Here is a 21190-nt window from a genome sequence, read left to right as displayed (position 1 = left end):
AATGGGCCAGTAAGAACATCATGAAGCTCAACAAGAGAAATGTGAAGTCCTGCACCTGGGGAAGAACAATCCCAAGCATGAATAATATGGTTCCTCAATCATAGTATCACAGGCATCATATGATGCATATCCTGCAGCTTTATGACTGCCAAACATTTGAAGTTTGGGTTATCTGCTTCCATTGGTTTTCATGAAGAGGTTTTGAAAACAGGCACTGTGTATTTTTTTGTAATTTATCAGTGAGGTGACAGAGTAATGCTTTCTAATTTTAAGATCTTGAGTTCATCTAATGTTCTGTGATCACTTTAGAAGCACTAAGAAAGCCCCACAGGCAACTGGCCAGCTTGCACTATAAAACTTTAGCTACAACTCCTTACTGCTCATGCTGCAAGGACATGATCAGAAATTCAATCCATACAGATCCCCTTCAGAAACAGGCATGCTTGCCTTTCATGTACAAGAAATGAGTATTTTAGTAGATACTTTTATTTTGCAAAACATTTATTACTCACTGTTGTACAAAATATACCTAAAACATGTTAAGGTAATGTTGACACAAGCAGGTAGTTTGCAAATTACCTAGTTGAAAAGAAAAAATCTTCACAATTTTTAAGGTGATTCAAGACAGTAACAGCGAGTGAATTGTACATTTTGAAATATTTCATTTGTAAGCTTTACACAAATGTTATTTGGTACTAGTATTTGTAAACCTTAACACTTTGTATACAAAGTTTTCATTCACGTGATTAGAAGATACAATGAAAAGAATGTTTTAAAGTTCATTTTCTAAAGCATTTCAATTACCTTTCTACTTTTGGTTTTACAAAAATAGCCGGTTCAGTTCAGAACTTTAATTTTTAAAAGACACAAACGAGCAGTATTAATTACAAATCTGCACTTTGTTTATAAATGAACAAAAATTGCAAGTAACTCATTATTGGTGTTTGCTGAAATGTAAAAGAAAAAAATGAAAACATTTTTAAGGTAAATTATACTAGAAGACATTAGCTTGATTTCAGTATTATTTTAACTCCAGGGTGGAAATTTGGCAAACATCTACTTAAAATAGCCAATGCCAATTCAATTAGAGTTTATACAAAACTGGTCTATTCCTTTACAAGAGTGCTACTATTATATTTCATGAGGCAAGAAACCATATTTCCAGAGGTTTCTCTATGACACAGCCCAAGTAATTTTCTAAAGAGTGCATTTAGTTTTTTACCTTAGTTCGTTCTGAACCACAGGGGTTTTAAATCATTAAAAAACAAACAAACAAGCAAACAAACAACAAAGCCTAACCAACAAAACCTAACCAGCAAACATTAATGGGGGAGGGGAGGGGTATGGGGAAGAAAGAAGACATTAACATTACCTTAAAAAGTGTATATCCAATAACTAAAGATATGAGACACAAATGGGACAGATCTTATCTGGCATAAAAACAGCATAGCTCCACTGGCATCAGCAGAGCCACTCTGACTTACATCAGCTATGGTTCTGCCTATCCATGTACAGCAAAAGCCATTTATGTTACTGATAGAGTAGTGTTAAGAAGTAGTGCTAATACACTAACAGTGTTAGCACGAATTTTTTAAATCAAGTTCAGAACACCTTGGTTTTCATCTAGTATTTTGCTGCTGGTGACTATTGCTCTTATCATTGCCAGTGTATCTAGTTCAGGATGAATTCATCACAACTTTCAAATAGTAGACTAAAATATACTTAACATTCATCTGTGAAGTTATTAACCACAGCTAGTTCCTATCAGAAATATTCTGAAGCCCATTTACAGTGTGAAACAGGTGGTTTTAAAAGTACTATTTTACAAATTTGGTTAAGTTTTCATACCGTTATGGATTTCCACTGACCATAATTTGTGTAGAATAAACTGCAACCACTGGAAGTCAGCAGCAACTGAAATTTAGAGCAGCATGACTATTTGTTGTTACTAATAATTTCTTTTACAGATCATTAACTATAGAAACATGTAAAAAGTATCTCCTTAAGGCTTTTGTTTACAGAGCAAATCCTAAAAGCAGAATTATAGGAACAGAAAAAAGTAATTGCACAAGTTTCTTATAGTCAGAAAGACGTTCTTTTAAGGCAGAAGAGAATTCCTGGAGTGCAGAGGACAGATTACTTAATTAGGAGTTCAAATATTAAAAACGTATAAAACCTGGGAAGCAGAGGCTGAATTCCAGAAATGCTTAAGGTAGCATTCAGGTCCTACTACTATCACCTGCCAAAGCTATCTCAGACTTTTGGATATATATATAATGTATATGTATGCTTAATCTAGTAAAATAACAAATGGGATTCAGATGATTTCTGCCAGAGATCTGTATAAATGCTCACCTCCACAACCACCGCATAATATACTCAAAACAGTTTATCCAAGTGTAATTTTGCATCTCAAATAAAGCTATCTGTAAAACACATTATTAATGCTGTGTACTCTCAGGTCACTTGAGCTCTATCTTCTGTCAAGTTCTACTTACAGAAAGAAACAATTTAATGAAGTCTGTAATAAGGCAAGTACAAAAGGTAGAGGTAGCTACACTGGACAAAACTCTTGGCAATGTTCATCATTTCTGTAATGATCCTATGCTAAAAATCTCAAGAAGCTGAGGTACAATCTTATGTCAAGTAAACATGAGATTTGTCTTGCATTCATTTGAAGTACAACAGTTACCCCTATTTCCTGATTATTTTTTTTTAATCTTTTATTTCCTTAAAAGAAAAATACATACTCGCATACGATGCTGATACCCTATGTGTGGATGCCATAAATCCCTTAGGATAGCAAGTTTGATGGGTGGTAACCCATTAGGAGAAAAAAATATTTTTAATATTATTTTACATATATACAATATATATATATTTAATTTTCAATCAAAATATAAAGTTTTCTAATGTATTCATCAGTATTTTAAGTGAAAAATGAAAAAGTGTTTTGCAACTCAGTTCATATAAATTAAAAAATTAACAAGGTATTTGAGATCCACCAGTAATGTTTTTCAGTTTATTTCTACAGAATTAAAACAAAGAAACATCAAGTTAAAAAGCTTTCCTTCTCCAAACCTAAATATAATAAAATCTTGAAGCTGAATAATTAATTGAAAAAGGACAACACCAAATTTTGTACTTTAAAGTAATCACAAAGAATAGGAAATGGAATCTAAGTAGAAACTAGCATTATTATATCAACATAGTCCAAAGAAAAAATATTTTGAATCCCTTATTTCTGATGGAGTGTGTCTAGCAGAAATGAAAAAAAAAAGTTGAAAATTAAAGTTAAGTTAGTTACACTCTCACCAGTCTATACTAATTTTGATAAACCTCTGCCCCCCCTCAATTCCAAAATACCTAGTACCACAGAAGTACAACAGCCACTTATTTACAGGATTTTTTTCAGCACTGTGAAAGGCACATTTATCTTTTTACACATGTTTCTGCTAATGTCCTAAACTTGGGTTCCAGCTGATCTAAGAAGTCAAGTGCCTCTTCTTCATGCTGATCACTGCAGCAGCCTACAGAGCCAGCCAAGGATCCTTTTCCTTCATAGTTATATGAAAGGAGATAATCTTCAGAGTGCTTCTGTTCTTCATCCTGTCTGCATAGGTGCACCTTCTGCATAAGAAGAGAACACATCTTATTATTTTCTTAAATTGTTATCCTAAACATATTGCATAAAAATAATTTCTTTTTGATTTACCTTTCATTGATTAATTTTTAATCAGAGTGTGTCCTCTAATGGATTCCTACATACAAAAAATGCACATGATTGGTCTATATCATTAAGACTACAAAATATAAGTATTTAATAAAGAAATAATTTCTACTAATCGTGTATGTAATAATAAAAGAGGAAGAACCTGTTTAAACCTGTCAAGCAACTCTATCCAAAATTAAGACTGATTTACACATAAGCAGTTAGGCAAGGACTGAGAGTTTCTGATCTCCAAAACATGGAGCAGCTACATGTCTAATGCTGTACATTCATTCCTGCAACACTGCTAAGGTAAGTATCAGGTTTAAATTAGTACAAAGGCAGCAGTTAAATAAGACAAACAGACATTGTCAGAAAGATGTAACAAAAGCTTGAGTAAAGTAAGTCTTGTAAACGAAAAATAGCATATTGCCTATAGTGTAAGCCAAGAAAAGAAAGTTATTTACACTTATGTCTAAATAAGGAAAGGATAATTTTTTGAAAGGGCAATATTCCAAAGGGGATGCAGAGGAGCAAAGGAAATGAAAACTACAGAAAGCCACCCTTCTAGCACAAATACATGCTTTCATTGAAATGTACACGTTTATTGACCATAGCCTACACTCAAAAAAACCAAAAAAAAACAAAACACCAAACCATTTGGGAATACTTACTTCACCTAAACGAGGATGTGTGAAATTATGCCATTCTGAGTAGGAGTATCTACACGTATCCATCATAGTCTGTCCTCCTCCTTCTTTAACTGATCCCAGAGTCTGATGTCCACCTCCTTTGACTGATTCCAAGGTATGCCCTCTTCCTTTAGTCATTTCAAATGTTTGTTGATCTCCTGTTTTTATTCCATATCCTCCTTGATCACATGTATTCTGTAGAGGAATTATATTGTGATCCTAAAAAACAGATGCAGCAGTGGAGATACCTTTACTTTTTTAACTCAAAAGATGAAACAGCAGCCAGGAACTGTCAATACTGAGAACTGGGAAGTCTCTATTTTTTTAACAAAAAGCTGTACTTAGCTCTTAGTGCATAAGGATCACTAAGCAGTCTTTGGAAAGGATACTACCACAAGGAGTAGAAAAAAAAAAATCTGCATTTAAATATGAGATACAAACACTGAATTTTGAAACCAATGAAAGCTGTACTATAATCCATATGTTAGTTTCTTAAGTTAACATGTAAAAATAATTGTTTTTTTCAAGTCAACAACATTTAAGCCACTAAGCCAGATATAGTCATACGCATGAGTTTCATTCTGTTTCTTCGCCCATTAAGTTAGCATAGCACATTAAATGTGCTAAAACTAGTATGGGATCACAAATTAAAACTACATTATCAGTTCATAATGGCACTACATTATGCTTCATAGGCAACAAGTTTGACACTTGTCATCATTAGGATTTTTTTCAAGGTGAGGTTAAATGAATGGTTTTTAAACTAATCTCCTTTTCTTGGGGAGGGCAAAGTCAGGGGGTAGAAGACAGAGGAGAAGGGAAAGAGCTAGGTTCTTGTATATGAATGCAGTGCTGGGCTGGACTGAGCTCAAGGTAGACTGAATCTTAAAAAAATTTAGATGCCAAAAGCACAAACATATTTCATGAACATGGACTGTTCGACTATTTACTACCTCCCCCCCCCCCCCCCCCGGCTCAAAAATCAGCTGTATTTGGGGTCATTTTTCAGAGAAAAGGCAGAAACTGCACCTGCAATAATGTTCGACCATACACACACACTTGACATAGGCAAAATAGTAGATTTCCACCTAATCTCATTGCTGAAAATGACTGAAGTGATTAAAAAGTTCACCTGAAATTTCCAACTAAACAGTTAAAGTCTGGAAGAATTATAAGCAGCCAGGCTAACTACAAGATATGTTTAAACATACACGGTACTACCAAATCAGCCTAAAAAAAGAATTTTCAACTTCTTCTTAAATAGCAAAGCACATCTAATGATCCCTGAGGGTATTCTTATTCATATTGCTTATTTCCTTTACTAGATCACTTACTGGAACATGGTCCTGTTCTCAAACTGAAATGCTATGAATACCTTAATTCTACATTAGTACACTGAAGTAAATAGACAACATACCATCACTTCTTCTCCTGGAGCTTCTGTATTTGAAATGATTAAATTATGATTGGCACAATCATCAGTCACATGCCTGTGCATTACTCCAGAACCACAGCAGCCACAAATTGTGATCAGGATTACTATGGAAAGGAAATAAGTGAGGAAAATACTATGAAATTTAACTCATAGTGGTATCTTCTTTCTGACAATGAATTTTCCAGTAGCAGCCTTTTAAAATGCCTAAGCATCAAGTATAGGTTAAAAAATACTTCATTTCCAAAAATGCCCATACACAAAACTGAACATATATACACTTTTTCAAACAGTACATGGTGTTTTCACTACACTGGTGAACTATGTCACTCTTCTAGAACACATCTTGGTTTTCCCTAAAAGAAATGCAAGCATCCTTTATGAAAACACTGTGACTGCAAAATTTCACAGCAATAAATTTAGACCAAATCCAGGTGAAAAATCACATTTTATGCCTACAAAGTTATACATTATATATTTTTCATTTATGAAGATGTCAAATTATATCATAAGGAACTATGATAAAGGACTAAGCTAAAGGTCCTAATACCAGAAACTTTTGCTTCTCAGAAAGGTCAGCAGAACCCTAGAGGACTTCAAGCATTATGTTACAGAACAGTCTTATTTAATTCCTTGTATTCAGTTTATCCCTCCTATACTACTACTTTGTGTTGTCATGGAGACTCAGACAGAAATTACTTTATATAAAAGACTCACAAGCAACCAATACCTCTCTTAAACAAAGGATTAAACATTTCAGTCAGAGAATTATCTCTCCTTCTATTTCCAAGTTGATAGCTTAAAAACAAAGAAATCCACAAGGAACAGAATAGTTCTGCCTAACTGCTCACTGAGCAGTCTGATCTCTGAACACATAAACTGTGGAAACTGGCCAAGAGCTACTTTCAAGCTCATTTAGCTTCTGCAGCTGTCAGTGAGATCTGCATCAGTGGTTCCAGCAGGCTGCTGCCTCATGCAGGCAGATGGGAAGAAGACATTCATGACAGTACTGACTAGAAGACACACAGAGTAAAACCTAGCCACAGTAAAATAATGGGTCTGTCTGGGAAGGCTGCAGGCAAGGGGTAGTGACAAAAGCTAGCTGACGTTTCACACAGTCCCCCTACTGAGCATCCCCACATCTGAAAGCCACACCTCTGGGCTGTATCACAAATTGGGTACCTGCTCTCTTGGGATAAAATATGGATCTATCTTATCCCCAAAACGTGTGCAGGTCCCAGTGTTCTACCTACTTGCGTAAGAACAGGGGGAGAACAGAACAGAGGCAAGACAAGTTTATCATTAATTGAGAAAATGGAAAAGAAAGAACTAAAACCAAGCAAACCAAACCACAAACAAACAAAATGGGAAAGAAAAAAAAAAAATATGTAGCTTTGCTATTACACATCATAGTCATCACCACACTGGTTAACAGCAATATTAACCTGCTAAGTATCTGTCAGTCTTTGGGCAAACAGTATGTTTTCAAGAATTTGGTCCATTGCAGAGGTATCCAACCTGTCCTTCAACATTACACTGGCTCTTATAAAATCCCTCGTTAATGTCTCAGATACTCCATGTTTTAATCCATGACACAAGAAAGGTCACAAGAAGCTCTTGGAAACTGATTTCTGCATTCCTATAAACAGAAATGTGCATCCCAAAACATTGAGCACTAAGCTCACAAAGTTTGCTATACTTGCCTCAAGACAAGATCTGATAAGCACTACAAATCTCACCCTCTTCTGGTTCAAGTTCTGAATGCAGGTTTTCTGGCCTTGCTAGCATGAACACACAGAATATTTTACATAAACTGTACTCAGAATAATAAACAAAAATCTACACACAGTAACTGCAGGAGAAGATGAGAGCAAGAAGCTTGTGATACAGATACAAATAGAGTAGCTAGATTAAGTCAGTAATGACAGCTATACAACTGCCTAAATAAAAAATTTTTGAATCAAGTTTGAATCAGGTGTCTTCAGCTACTTTTAAAATGAAGTATTTTGCACTTAGTGTTAAAAAACCAAAACAAGTGTACTTACGCAGCAATAATAGTGACCCTAAGATCATTGCAAGGATGGCCCACACGCCAAGAGTAACATTTCCACCAGCAAGTTCACGGCTTTGGCCACCATTGCATTCGGTTGGAGTAACACAGTCACAGAGGTTGACTTTTATGTGGTTCTCTCCTACCTTTCCTCCATTATCAATCACACTTATAGGAATATCATATGTACCAAATGGAATATCACCCTTTGGTGAAAGATACACAGAATTATCTGAAAAAAAAAAAAAACAAAACCAAAACAACAAAACAAAAGAAAAAAACAAAAACAAACCAGAAAAAAAACAGGTTTAGTGTTAATAATACCTAAAATTCTGTTGTCATAAATGTGAACTTAGTCACAATATTCCCTTTGGTTACAGCTACACTGCTACCAGATCTGCATTAGCTAGTTTAAAGCTAGCTCAAATGTGTTGACACAAAACTACATCGTGAAAGTATTCATACTTTCAGCACCTTTTAAATGTTAGAACTGAAAAAGTAAACCTTACACAGCTTTCTGACAACATGTAATTTGAAACTCCAATTCAGTTGATTATAATAAATGAAACTATTTGGGCTTACTAGTAAAGACCATCAACTGAATTGGCATTTATTAAAATGACTTACGGTAGTGTAGGTGGAATAATCGTAAATTTAATTTATACTTCTTCCACTCTTTAGCTCTATTGCTATATTCATTGGGAAGTAAAATCCATTTAGTCTACTGCCCTCCATAGCAGCAATGATTAGTGAACATGTGTTTTAAAGGGCAAAATAAATCATTTGTGAAAAATATGTACAAGACGGACACTGATGTATATAATGTTGCTTTATGATGAGGTATATGAAACTACATGTATCATCCAAATATTTTTTTTCAATTTGCCTAATATAAACTTTAAGGCATGCTTGTTGTCTAGCATTTCATTAGTGACGTTTGATGGAACACTTGAGAACCAGATCCTTTTTAGTCTAATTCATTACAACATAGCAGCAAATATATGTGCTGCTCTTGTTGCCATCACCTAGCACCCACCAAGAAAACACCATCAGCTATAACTTCTTATATAAACAAATTTTAGGAAACAGCAATTCCTTTGGTAATAAATTATTTAGCTTCTATTGAAATTAGAAAAGTTAACAGAAACACATTAAGGGAGATAGTAATGTTTTCTTTCACCCAGCTCAGCTTTACTGAAATGTACTGGCTGACTGCAGTACTAAAAAAAAAAAAACCTTCCATGATTTTTTTAGTCAGCCTCTAATCAATTTTAGGTAAAACTTAGTTTTTCAGTTCTCCCCCATAAATAGCAGCTTAAGAAAAGTTGATTTTTTTCTTTAGAGTACTAGTGATTTCATTCTTAAATTTCTTTTAAATTATGATGACACACTTCATTATATCTATTTTTATTCTCCCACCTAATATTTTTACATCATAATTTCAGACAGCAACTGGTTGCTGACCCAAGGATGCTGGGGACGGATTCTGGTTTATGCTTTAAGAGGCAGCACATACTACCATTCCTTTTGTGATGCAAACAGTGCCACCTTCTTAACTTCTGCAAATTGTTTCAAACCCAGGACAGTTAAAATAAAGAATACTTTAGCTGTTTCCCTTTATTTCTGGCACAATCTTCATCTCCTCCTGTATAGTAAATGAAATAGAGGAACCACTGGAGATCATCAGGCCCACCTTGTCGGCCCCACTGAGTACACCAACACCTAAGATACATTCAACCAATCTATTCTTATAGTCCCCCCAAGGCAGATGTAGCAAAGCCTCCTCTAGCAACCTACACCTAAGTGAGGAGGACAAAGCATTAAGTTACCATTGTGTCGAGTTATCTTCCACATGGAAGCCAAGCTACGGTCAGTTATGCGATAGACGAAGGGTGTGCTGTAAGGAGACTCATCACCATCCTGTGCAGTAAGGCAGATCGGTTTCCTGTCTCTGCACATGATATACTCAGTTTTGGTGATTCGTGGGTAATTCTTGTTCCCAGGCACAATGAAAACCTGAATTGTCCCAGTGCCTGTTTTGCCATCTATGAGATAAAAATAACTACTTTTAGCACTTACTTATAACATCACATATTTATTTCAACTTTCCCAATGAAATGTCATAAATTATAATATCCAAGTTCAGAAGTAAGGTGGAAAGCAGCTGCTGATTTAGCCAGGAAGAGAGGGGGGCTCCCAGAGATTGCTCTTGGCTGCTTCTTTTTGTTTGGCTGGTTATAGAATGGATTAACAGCTCCCAAAGTTCCATATTCTGCATGTGCACACAATGTATTTAGCTGAGGTATGGGTGGTCACAGATAATATTCTATGATAATAAGAGGAGAAGGAGCCCATAAATCAAGGCTAAAGGATGGGACACCATACTGAGAGTCAAAAGCAGAAAGTGAAGGAGGAAATAGATTACACTTTCTCTACCCTCCCCTCCCTTGGAACACAAACATTTTCAGAAATAGTAGACTTCTTTCTGTCCTCTTCCCTCCGAGTCAGTTGCTTACTTTTTATGCAATAGAAATTCTGAACAATTTAAATTCATATTATCTACATTTAGTTTTAATATGCAAGCTTTAGAGTTAGAATTTTTAGCTGCAAAGCAACTTTCAACGGTCTGCTCTCTACTCCTACTGTGGCTTAAGCACATAAGGGCTCATACTAAATCCTGCCACGGGATTTATAAAGGCAGTCTATTTTTCCTTTTAATACAAGATATTTATTTTAGAATTTAAGGTGTGGCCTAACATTTTTCTCTGATAATCTATTTGGTACATTTAGCATTTGGAAGTGAAAGGTCTATTTAATCTTCTTGCATACATGATGTTAAGGCAAAATTACATCTTTCCCTACAGTAAATGCATATACACGAATTAATCAGAAATAGATGAACACTCACATTAAGTCAGAACAAAAACCTGTTTTAGAATGAGAATCTGAGTTTATAACTCTTCCTTTATGATCAGAGTAATATGTGACAGCTTATCACTTGAGCAACACATAGTGTTAACACTGTTACAGAATCTAGATGACTGAGAATAAGAGCACAATAATACACAGCAATTAATACAGATATTCTTAGAGGTCCTTAAATTAAGCGTTTCTAAATGCATGACACCAAGAAGTCAAATAGAGCAGGAAACAGAAAAAGTTGCAAGGTTAACAACTTTTTCAATGAGTTCTCTCTCTACTTTCATCAACTTCACAGCTGCCAAGTGGTATCATTTAAAAAAAGAGCTGGGAAATAAAAGGAATGCAATTCACAGGAAAATCCCTCAGTTTAAACCTAACTGAAGGATTTTAAATGGGAGCAGCTAACTTTTGAAAACATTGAGAATTTGCCCCAATTTTTTGAATGCATTCCCTAATGTATAATATTACCTAAGCATTTGATAGAGCTATCCGAAAGACAAGACAAGGGACTATGTGGACCTCTGGTCTGAAACAAAGCTGTCCTCACGCTAAATTTGCATGTAAGGAATACCAACAACATTTAGTACTCACTTCTGTCTACTGCAAGGACTGTGATATTGCATTGACCTCTTCTCATGTCTCCTACATCTCGGTCCAAGACTTTAACAGTTCTGACTTCACCCGATTTTTCATCTATGTTGATCCAATTACATTGGCCAGGTGCTATCCGGTAGCTAACAAGAATAACTTGCTTGGTTAAAGATCTCAAACATACACACACATGTATGTACATACATACACATATAGATACATGTATTCACATACACTCCTGTGGGCAGACGCACACACACGCATACAGCATCAATAACTATTTCTCTCTTCCCATATCCCACTCATGCTGTAATCTAAATAAATTAGTAAGGAACATTCTTTCATACCTTATGCCTTCACTATTTCCAGTTTCTGGATCTTCTGCTACGTATCTCCCAATAGCTGTTCCAATGTCCTCGCATTCTTTAACATCTATGCGTAACAGACAGGGTTTAAACACCGGCCCCTCATCCACATCCAGGACATGCACTGTAACAGAGCTGGTACTCTGGGAAAGCTGTTGTGAATGTGGTGCCAGCATATAGGGTGCCTCATTGTTGACTGCGATCACAAGGATCCTTTGCTTGGCACTTTCATAGTCCAGTCCCTGTAATAAGAGGTGGGGTGTTGTTTTTTTTCTTTTAAACCAATAAAAAACTTGATTATTGTTTCCACTGGCCATCTATTAAATACATAAAACTGTACCACATTTATTTACAAAAGAAGTCAGCTACCTTCTGGAACATCCAGCTTGACACAAGGCAAAGGGGCATGATATAAAAAAATTCAAGTTCTAAGTTACTCAAAGAAAACCTAAGGAACTACCCCTAATAAGGTAATCAGCACCACTGTAAAATTTTAGGTGAATATTTTGATAGTCAATAATCAAACCAAGATAAGAATTACATGTGGTAGAGGATTTTCTAACCCTATATCTGGTTGGCTGGGTTTTTTTAGGTTACGTATATTTGCTTTCCAGCACAGGTCAATCATGCTTATTGCTAGCACCTACATTTACTTCCTAGTAAAACTTTATCCATTAGAAATACAACTGAACCATCTGAAGTTGTGGTGTTGATCATTATCTTCCATTTATCCTTCAGACAACTTCTCCAGTATCACTGTATGCCTTTAATACAGCTATTTATATCCTAAAGTCATAATACTCTTTAGTCTACTACAGCAGTACTTTAAACATAAGCAATTTCAACAGAGTTTGTATACCAAGGATGCAGCTTTAGGAAAGGTTCTAATAATTGCCAGCAACAAAAAGCAATAAATAAAACCCCCCAAACTCTATCCTTACGATTTACATTTTCAAAATTAAGTATTAGTCTTCCCTGATCCTTACAAGTTATTTGCTATTGCAGTTTTAAGAGATAATAAAAAACAGCATGGTGAAGCATGATGATAAAGGACAACCTGATAAAGGATGCCCTGATAAAAGGACATGTCTGTAAAGTACGAGGTATAACAAATAACTAAACTAACATGTAGTCTTACATGTACACGGACTCCCTCACACACTAAAAAAAGCAAACCTGAAGTCACTACCCTGCAAAATAAAACCTGGAGAGGTTTATCCTGAATTAGTAAGTTCAAACAACTCCCAGACAGGGCAAGGCTAGAGGTGTTCATCCTTCCCCTCCTTTGCAACACTCCCATTTCTCTTAAAAACCCAACCATTAAGCATTCCTCGCTTACACCCCTAAGTCTAAACAACTCCAATTGTGGAACCAGGCAAAAGCACCAAGCTATTCTGGAATGACCAATCAAACGGAATTCCTTGAATTATGTGCAAAATTGAGGAGTAGTCCAGGTGATGAGTTTTGCAGGTTATGTACCACATATGAACCCAGCTGCAGCGCATTATGCAATGTGAACTAGAAGTAAGTTCAGATCAGGAAGAAAGCATGATTTGCCCGATAGTTGCTGATATTCTTTGAATGAGTTCTAGATTATTGGTTTTAAAAGCAACACCTGAAGACATACAAATTTTCCTGTAGCAGTTCCATTTCTACATACCTTGACAACACACAGTATTCCTTCATTTGTGTTTTTGTCTGTTGTAATTTCAAAGGACCGATCATCATTTCCCTTTATAATTTCATACACTGCTCCCGAGCCAGGTGAACCAGGTTCATCAAGATCAACAACAGAGACTCTCAGTATTTCTACATTCACTCTGTTTTCTTCCACTCGTGTTTCATACTTGGAGTATCCAGGAAAAAAAAAAAAAGAAAAAAAATCAATTTAAATTGAAGAATACCATTCTATGATGCAAGACTGAAGAACACTGTATTTAGATAAGACTACTTAAACCCAAGGGGTCAATTTACCAAATTGCTGTAATGATTTACTTTGTTTTCACGCATTAGCATAATTCTCCCACTTCTCCCTTACACCCTAAGTAAAACAGTAAACCCTTCCTGACAGCACAGATGAAATCTCAGCTCCTTCATACACTAACGTAACTAAACCTGGAATTCTCCTTCCAGGAAATGTAAATTAGCACAGTTCTCCCCAGTTACCTCAGCTCTACATGCTAATTTGCCTACACCATCAAGCTCAGCATTAGAAAAGACATGGGGATAAATTAAAAAAAAAATAAAATATATATATATATATATATATATATATAAAAAACCCCACGGGAACTTGAAGAAAAGCCAAGAAGAGTGAAATACATCTGTATTTGAACGACAAGGATTCTTCCTACTTTTTTATTTTTTGAAAGAGTTATGTTATCTGTGCTTCTTGAGCTTGTATAGAATAAGAGTGATTCTGAATTAATATTACTGATGATATTCTACAGAAGTGAATGAAAAGGACAAGGTATGTGTGCCTCACAGGTAATGAATTATTTTTTTATGAATTTCATATTACAAAATCTCCTGTGGTATTTGACCCATATATGTTGTTATTAAGACCTGCTCTCATAGAGATGGCTGCAATAAGCAAAGACTTAAGTATGAGTTATAGCTATTGGTGAACAAGAAGTGGTTTAAATAATTCTTCTGTGGATGGAAGAAAAGTTGGAAAAGCTAGAAAATCTTGGTGAAAATACTTTCATCTACTTCATCGACACTTAACTTTTACATTTGCAATACACAAGTAGCCAAAAGCTGGCCAAATGGTAACAAGGTCATGAAAATGCTTAGGAGTAAATCTGTCCTCTCCCTGAAAATGGTTAAATTATGGAATTTCTAAAACTATGCACTGCAGCAGAAGTGAATGAATGAGTCATGCCAGCTTTCTCTCAGGACATAAGGCAAATGAACCAAAGCAACTAACATAATAATAGGTCTAATTAACAAACAGCACATCAATGAACAGGGTGCTTTGAAATGTCTATATTGGCATTAGTTATCTCAGGGCATTAGGCGTCACTGCCCTTCAGGAAACTAGAAAGGTGATAAAAATAGGCTTTGGGGGGGGGTTTTTTTTTTCCCTCCTCTTTTTAACAGACATTTATTAAGACTTACTTGCATTTGTTTAAAGCATGGTGCATTGTCATTCATATCTTCGATTCTAATGACAGCTGTTCCTGTAGTACACAAACCAAAAGGCTGGCCTGCCATATCTCTCACTTCAACTAACAAAGTGTAACTGGGTACCAGCTGAAAAGAGGAATAAAAGCATAAAGAAGTTTGGCATACTCATTCTTCAATCACATAATTACACACAAGAGTAGAATTAAATATTTTACTCCAGTTCCCTAACTCTGCTCTAAATTTAGTGCCTGGAAATAACATTAGGTTTCTTAGATGGAGGAAAAACACCCCTCCTGTTCCACTTCATAGACTTACCATTAAAAGATAGGCAGTAGACTAATTTATCAGGCCTTTCTTCCCTCAGTAGTCACTGTGATATTTTTTTTAGTAGTCACAGTCACTGCATTTTTCTCTTGCTACAAAAGTCGAGCAGTGTACATGCAACTGCACAATTCTGCAATACACTGCTAACATGGACTTTCAGCCATGAAGCAACGTAAGTATGCCAGAATATGAGTCTTTTTATCCTCAGAAAAGATGTACCTGCAGCAGTGATTTTCTTCTAAAATGAGTGTCTTATGCTAAAAAGATTATTTTGAATTACATATGCCTGTCAGATTTTCTACTATAAACAGTATCTCACAGCACATTTTACCCCCTCCCCTAAAAAAAATCCCAAATAAAATAATAACTAAAACCCCTGTATCTTATTTACTTGAAAGTTAGCTGATAAGCATAAATGGTCTGCACTTTAATTTTAGGAAATGTTATATTGCTGTTTAGTTTCAGACATCAGAGGTATTTCTGTTAAGACAGGATGAACAATTACTTCCAAAAAATCTGGTTCATTTTCCCTGTAGAGAAGCAAGCAGCACCTCAAACAGAGCTTGATTAGGAGAAAGAGTGGCTCATGGGATTCATGAACAGAAAAAGAGTGAAAATTCATAGGACTTTCAATCCATAGGTCAAATAAGAGAGCAGTGGGATTTTCTATACAGAAATTCTCTGGACAAATTACAGATCTCTGGAAAGCTTCAGAACCTCATTACTGAGGGAAATAAAAATCATAAACAATGATTTGTTGGATGATTCCCATGCCAGCAGTTAAGAACCTATCTGTGTGCACTAGATGACAGCTAAGCATGCTTCAGAAAAGATTACCTCTCTGTCCAGCTGTGGCAATAATACAGCAATGACACCTGTGTCACCATGTAAAGAAAATGCTGGAGTTACTGGTGGATTTTGTGACACAATGCGGTATTTCAAGGTAGTATGCAGAGTATAAGGCTCATCTCTGTCCTCCGCAGTCACCTTTCCAACAATGACACCTGTGAACAATACAGCAATTTTTTGTTAAAGAAAAATCTGGAAATGATCAAAAGCTATTTGAACAGGTATTTATATTTTAGATACATGAAAATAGCTATATGATCATTTAGCTTTAAATGAAACTAATAAAAACACAGTAAATGGTACTAAAATACAGTAATGGCTTTTTTTTTTTCTTTCCTTCTTAGACAAAGTTGATATTATTGAGCTATCAGAAATAAATACCAAAATTTCTAGATTTCAGTTAGTGGTTTTGACAGTGTGTTCTAACTGACCATCTCAAATACAGATGAAGAGGAGTTGTAGGGAGAATGCAAAGGGAAGGTTCAGTCCTGCTTTGTGGGGAGAGCTGCTGTATTTTATGCCTATAGCCCCAGCAGTTTTGGAACTCCACTTTGTATCAGTAAGTAGAGCAGCTCAGACAGTGAAATGCAATTGATGTTTTGGGGTGAAGAGGAAGATACTTTGCTTGTTTTTTTTTTGTGAAGCACATTAGACTTTCCCCACTCTATAGCCTTAGCCTAAGATATGAGCAAGGAAGGGTATACAATGGCTTTTGCATTCCTTATTCTCCACCTTCCCCCCTGCTTTTGTCCTCTGTAACACAGATAAGTCAGTAACAGGCAAATCCCTATCTTTTACAAGTACATGCAGAAGCAAGACTTTGTCCCCTCCTGTCCTCTCTCAGGGAAAGTCCTTAGTTCATCAGCTCAGAAAATTACTCTAAGCTTAATCAAAAGCCTTTTACACCTTAGAACACATCTAATTTAGTTGCTTATGAAACTAATCATTAAAAACTGCTGTGCTGTCAATCAACATTTTATGGAAACAGGCATCTTGGATAAAATGAAAAGAATAACATTTGGAAGTTCTTAGAAACACCAAATAATCTCAATTTTTAAAAACTTCTACTTGAAACAATACTTTTCAATATGATTGAGATGGCATTTTGGATTTTTTAATCCTTAAGAAATCTTGACCTGCTCTTTGCAAATTCTGTCTTTGCTGTAAAGAAATACTCCTTAGGAAATGCCACTGAAAGTGATTAAAAGGCAAAATTACACTTAGTCATACTGGTATGCAAATGAGCTGAGTAGTAGTAATTGTGTTTACCGATTTAGAACAATCCTTACCAGGTTTGGAATTTTCAGGGACAGAAAACTCAAAAAGGTCCTGTGTAAAATATGGAGCATTGTCATTATCATCCTCTATCCTGATTGTATGCACAAGTGGTACCTCTGGTGAATAACCATCTGGAGTGGTTGCAAAGCAAATGATCTGTAAGACATAAATTCAATAATTCACTTCATGCTTAAGCAACATAAAGTATTATTACACTTTCAGTTCAAAGGAGGAGTCAATAAAGTGAAATACAGCATGCAAAGCATAACCTGCTCAAGCCCAGTCTCCTCAGCCACATGAAAGGGGAAGTGACTGATACCTTATGACAGCAATACAAACCCTTTAAATGCTTTCCAATCTTCCCCCTTTCCATTCCTTGCACTACAAGTATTTGAATCTTCCTCCTCCCCCAACAATTCTGTCAAACATTTTTTTCCAAGTTGCTTGAGCACATTTTCCCAGGTGTCTGTGAGGCAATCTCAGACTTACCAAAAATTTTGACGTAAATATTTCTATTTAGAACAAAATCAAGAACAGCAGCAAAAGTATTTGTTCATTACAATCTGCAGTAATAGTTACTGCAAATTACCTGTTTGGAAGCAGTTTCTACTGCCTTCTTACACATCTCAGCCAGCAGAGAGAGCAGTGTACCTTGCTAACAAAACACTGAAACAGCTTGAGAAAGAGAGGCTCAGGTCTATAGTTTCTCATGATTTTGTTTTTATGCCACCTTACCAACCTTCCCTGAAAAACTCTGGGATAACTTCAAACTCTTCTCAGAAGTGATGCAAATCCAATAGCTCACTCATGCTGTAAATTATAGCATAAATAGCTCATTTATGCTGTAATTAGAGTCTAAGTAGTAAAAAGCAAAACTACTCTGTAGATGTAGATGACCAGATATTTATTTGTCACTGATTTCACCTCTGTAACACCAAAGATATTACTCAGATCTTGTCTGCTCCCAGATTTTCCTTGTCACCCAGCCTTCAAATACATGCATGACAGAAAAAAAGATTTAATTATATTTACACAGTTTAGGCCTATACCTGAAAGCTCGGATATTGTTCACGGTCTACTGCACGGGTAGCAAAGATATTCCCAGTTTCTCTTTCTATGTAAAACAAACCCTTTGGATCTTGATCAATTCCTGGTCCACTTGCAGAATAGTAAATGGTGTAGTTCTGAGCTGTATCTGACTGCACCTATAAAGAACACATTTTTTAAGCCCAAGGAAAACAGCATCATCCTTCTAATATATTTTCCCCCTTTTTCATGACCATATTTAGCACAGGCAGGAACTCTGAAAGAAAAAGCCAAGACTTGATATACCTCTACTTCTTTACCAGCTTAAGCTTCACAGAACAGAACAGCCTGCCATGCAATTACTTTCCTTTTCAATGTGTGTACACTGGGTTAGTTAATTCATACTCAGAAATGTTTATGATTATCAAACAATTAAAGAAATGACAGTGTGAATAAAAAAAAAGTATTTTCAAATCTAATCTTGCTAGAATACTGCACAAACAAGGCACAGTCAGATACAGATGGCTTACTTTTTCTGTCCCTGTTCAAGAGATTTCGGATTTAGTGCACCCGCTGAGAATGTGGTTTGCAAGAAGAGAAGGAAGAGCAAAGGAAAGTAGAAAGGGAGGAAATAAAAGGAGAGAGGAAGGAAGGAGACCACCCAGAGTATAGTCCAGAGATATGCCAATTCAGATAGCCTCTCTGCATTTCATTACAAGCATCAAGGAGGTAACATTAGCAGTTACCTATTTAAAAACACTCTCCTCCTCAAATACTTTCCTTACCTATTGAATGCCAGAAGTTAGGAAGGTAAAATTAGTATAAGAATAATTGCTCTGCACAGACTCTGTTATTACACTTGTCTCTACATATCTGCTACCAGCCACTCTGTAATCTAGTGAAGGCTAGATGGATCTATGATAACTTTAGTTCTTGCATTTCTCTTTCACGCCTACTTGTTTTACTACAGTAAGTACTTTTCCTAATAATATAGGTTATAGTCAGTCCTCAATGCTACAGGTACACACCTCGTGCTTCAGAAAGGATGCAGACATGCAAGTAAGATTTCCCTCACCCTGTGTTTACAAAACCATTTTCTAGACAATGTTTTCTGGGGGATTGTTGGATTTTTTTAATTACATGCTTTATTGATTTCCAGGCCAATGAGCTCTCTTCTGATAGTATGCCTCTCTTCTTTTACAATTTTTACACACTTCCAGTTCACCCCAACAACTGTGATCACAACTTGCTTCAGCAAAAAGATCTCAAGATACACACTGAACACAACAGGACAGAGGAATAATAGCTGGAATGGCATCAGTAGGGAATACAAGAGAGCTCACTTTTGTTCTTCTTTTGTCATAAAAGTCACACACAATACTAGCTTGGGTCATAAAATTAGGATTTGTATAAAATATACCTGCTGTATTTGTAGTGGAAAAGGTCCCAGTGAGTTCTCTATCATAACAGATGGAATAGGGCCCCACCTTCTTTTAGTTCGCTTGAGAACTGCATCTCTAGCATGTCTGGTCTTCTGTGTGTGGGCCTAGAAGACAAAAAGACAGGTAAGAATATACCCATATATTCTTAACTTCGTATTTTTGCTTAGCTACTGTTCTGAATTTTCATCTTTTTTATCCTCCATTTCAATTTTCCCACTAACCATTTTTTTCCAGTCTTAACTTCTGATTATGCCTGTGATAGTATTCCAAGACTTTTTTCATTCATTGTAATACTTTGCATGTTATCTGCTTTAATTCCTCAAACATGGCTTTCAAAATTCTTGACATTCCTGATTAAGTTCCTTGCTTTCTTTCATTTCCTTGCATCTTCCAATTCAGAAAGCAAGTCTGTGTTGACTTAAACAACACAGTAATCAACAACTGCTAAATAAAAATACACTCTAGCCCATAGTGCTTTGCCTAATTACTTGATTTCCAAAATTCAAACACAATTACTCAGCATGAAGCTGTACTCTATGATACAGTATTTCAAATAGGTATCTTGAAGCTAGAAGCTCACCTTCGTTTCTTCTTCCACCAAGCTAACATGTATTTTCTTTTCTACTTGTTCCTGAATATCTTTAAGTAATATAGTAAAAGTCTTCTTCTCAGCAGACAAAGAAACAGCAGATGTTGTATACACAGAACCATCCTCCAGAATTTTGAAGTTCCCATCACTGGAACTGATAAAATCTGCAGACTGAAGGCATTCTTTCAAATCAACTGTAAAAAATATATATATTCAGACAATAACTCACTGAGACAATAACATCTCTCAGAAAACAAACAGGAAATCCCTAAGTAAAAATTACATTTACTGACACAGGGAATCCTGAAAAATTTGCTCATTCCGCATTTAAGCATCACAAATATAGATTCTAGAACTCATTTATGCACTCAGATTTGACCAAGTTTACATTAGTTTCCACTCTTGTGTTCATAGTGTTCCCTAAAGGATATGGGTGCTTCATGATTATCTTTCAACAAGATACTATTATGCTGGTGAAACTACTGAAGCATCAAAGATGAACTAATATGTTTAAATGCAAAAAATGTTGGAGACACGCTCATTACTGGATCAGTAGCTATGACATTTGCCCCACAAAATCAGTGAAAATTATTAATTAATGAAAATGCCTAATGGTAATACTAAGTCTTATAATTTTTGCCTTCAGGAAGAAAACACAGACTGGTACAAAGTGATTTAATACTCTTGGGAGGACAAAGGCCTTTAAATTATGAAGCAGACAGATGGGAGAGATAAAGAGTACCTCTAGAACAAACAATTGGCAATTTTTAGTATGTACCTGATAGAAACCCA

The 21190-nt window shown here is 35.8% G+C and overlaps 1 protein-coding gene across 1 annotated transcript; it reads right to left on the bottom strand.

The window, feature by feature from the left end:
* Nucleotides 1-1573: 1573 nt before the first annotated feature.
* Nucleotides 1574-19913, bottom strand: LOC133212958 (desmocollin-2-like). Its single transcript, XM_061354825.1, has 13 exons — nt 19788-19913; nt 18391-18546; nt 17353-17497; nt 16052-16218; nt 14882-15016; nt 13422-13607; nt 11744-12003; nt 11397-11539; nt 9713-9928; nt 7879-8115; nt 5819-5940; nt 4384-4620; nt 1574-3630 (listed from the first exon to the last, which is right to left on the bottom strand). Exons 1-13 carry the CDS (start codon nt 19830-19832, stop codon nt 3433-3435), a joined length of 2247 nt encoding a protein of 748 aa, XP_061210809.1. The 5' UTR covers nt 19833-19913; the 3' UTR covers nt 1574-3432.
* Between the last annotated feature and the right edge of the window lie 1277 nt (nt 19914-21190).

The sequence above is a fragment of the Neopsephotus bourkii genome, unplaced genomic scaffold (assembly GCF_033783945.1).
Source record: "Neopsephotus bourkii isolate Nb327-2 ecotype Australia unplaced genomic scaffold, CSIRO-AGI_Nbou_v1 NB_753, whole genome shotgun sequence".
Classification (NCBI taxonomy): Eukaryota; Metazoa; Chordata; class Aves; order Psittaciformes; family Psittacidae; genus Neopsephotus; species Neopsephotus bourkii.
Note: the sequence above shows the minus strand (reverse complement) of the source record. Positions and strands in the feature narration are given on the sequence as shown.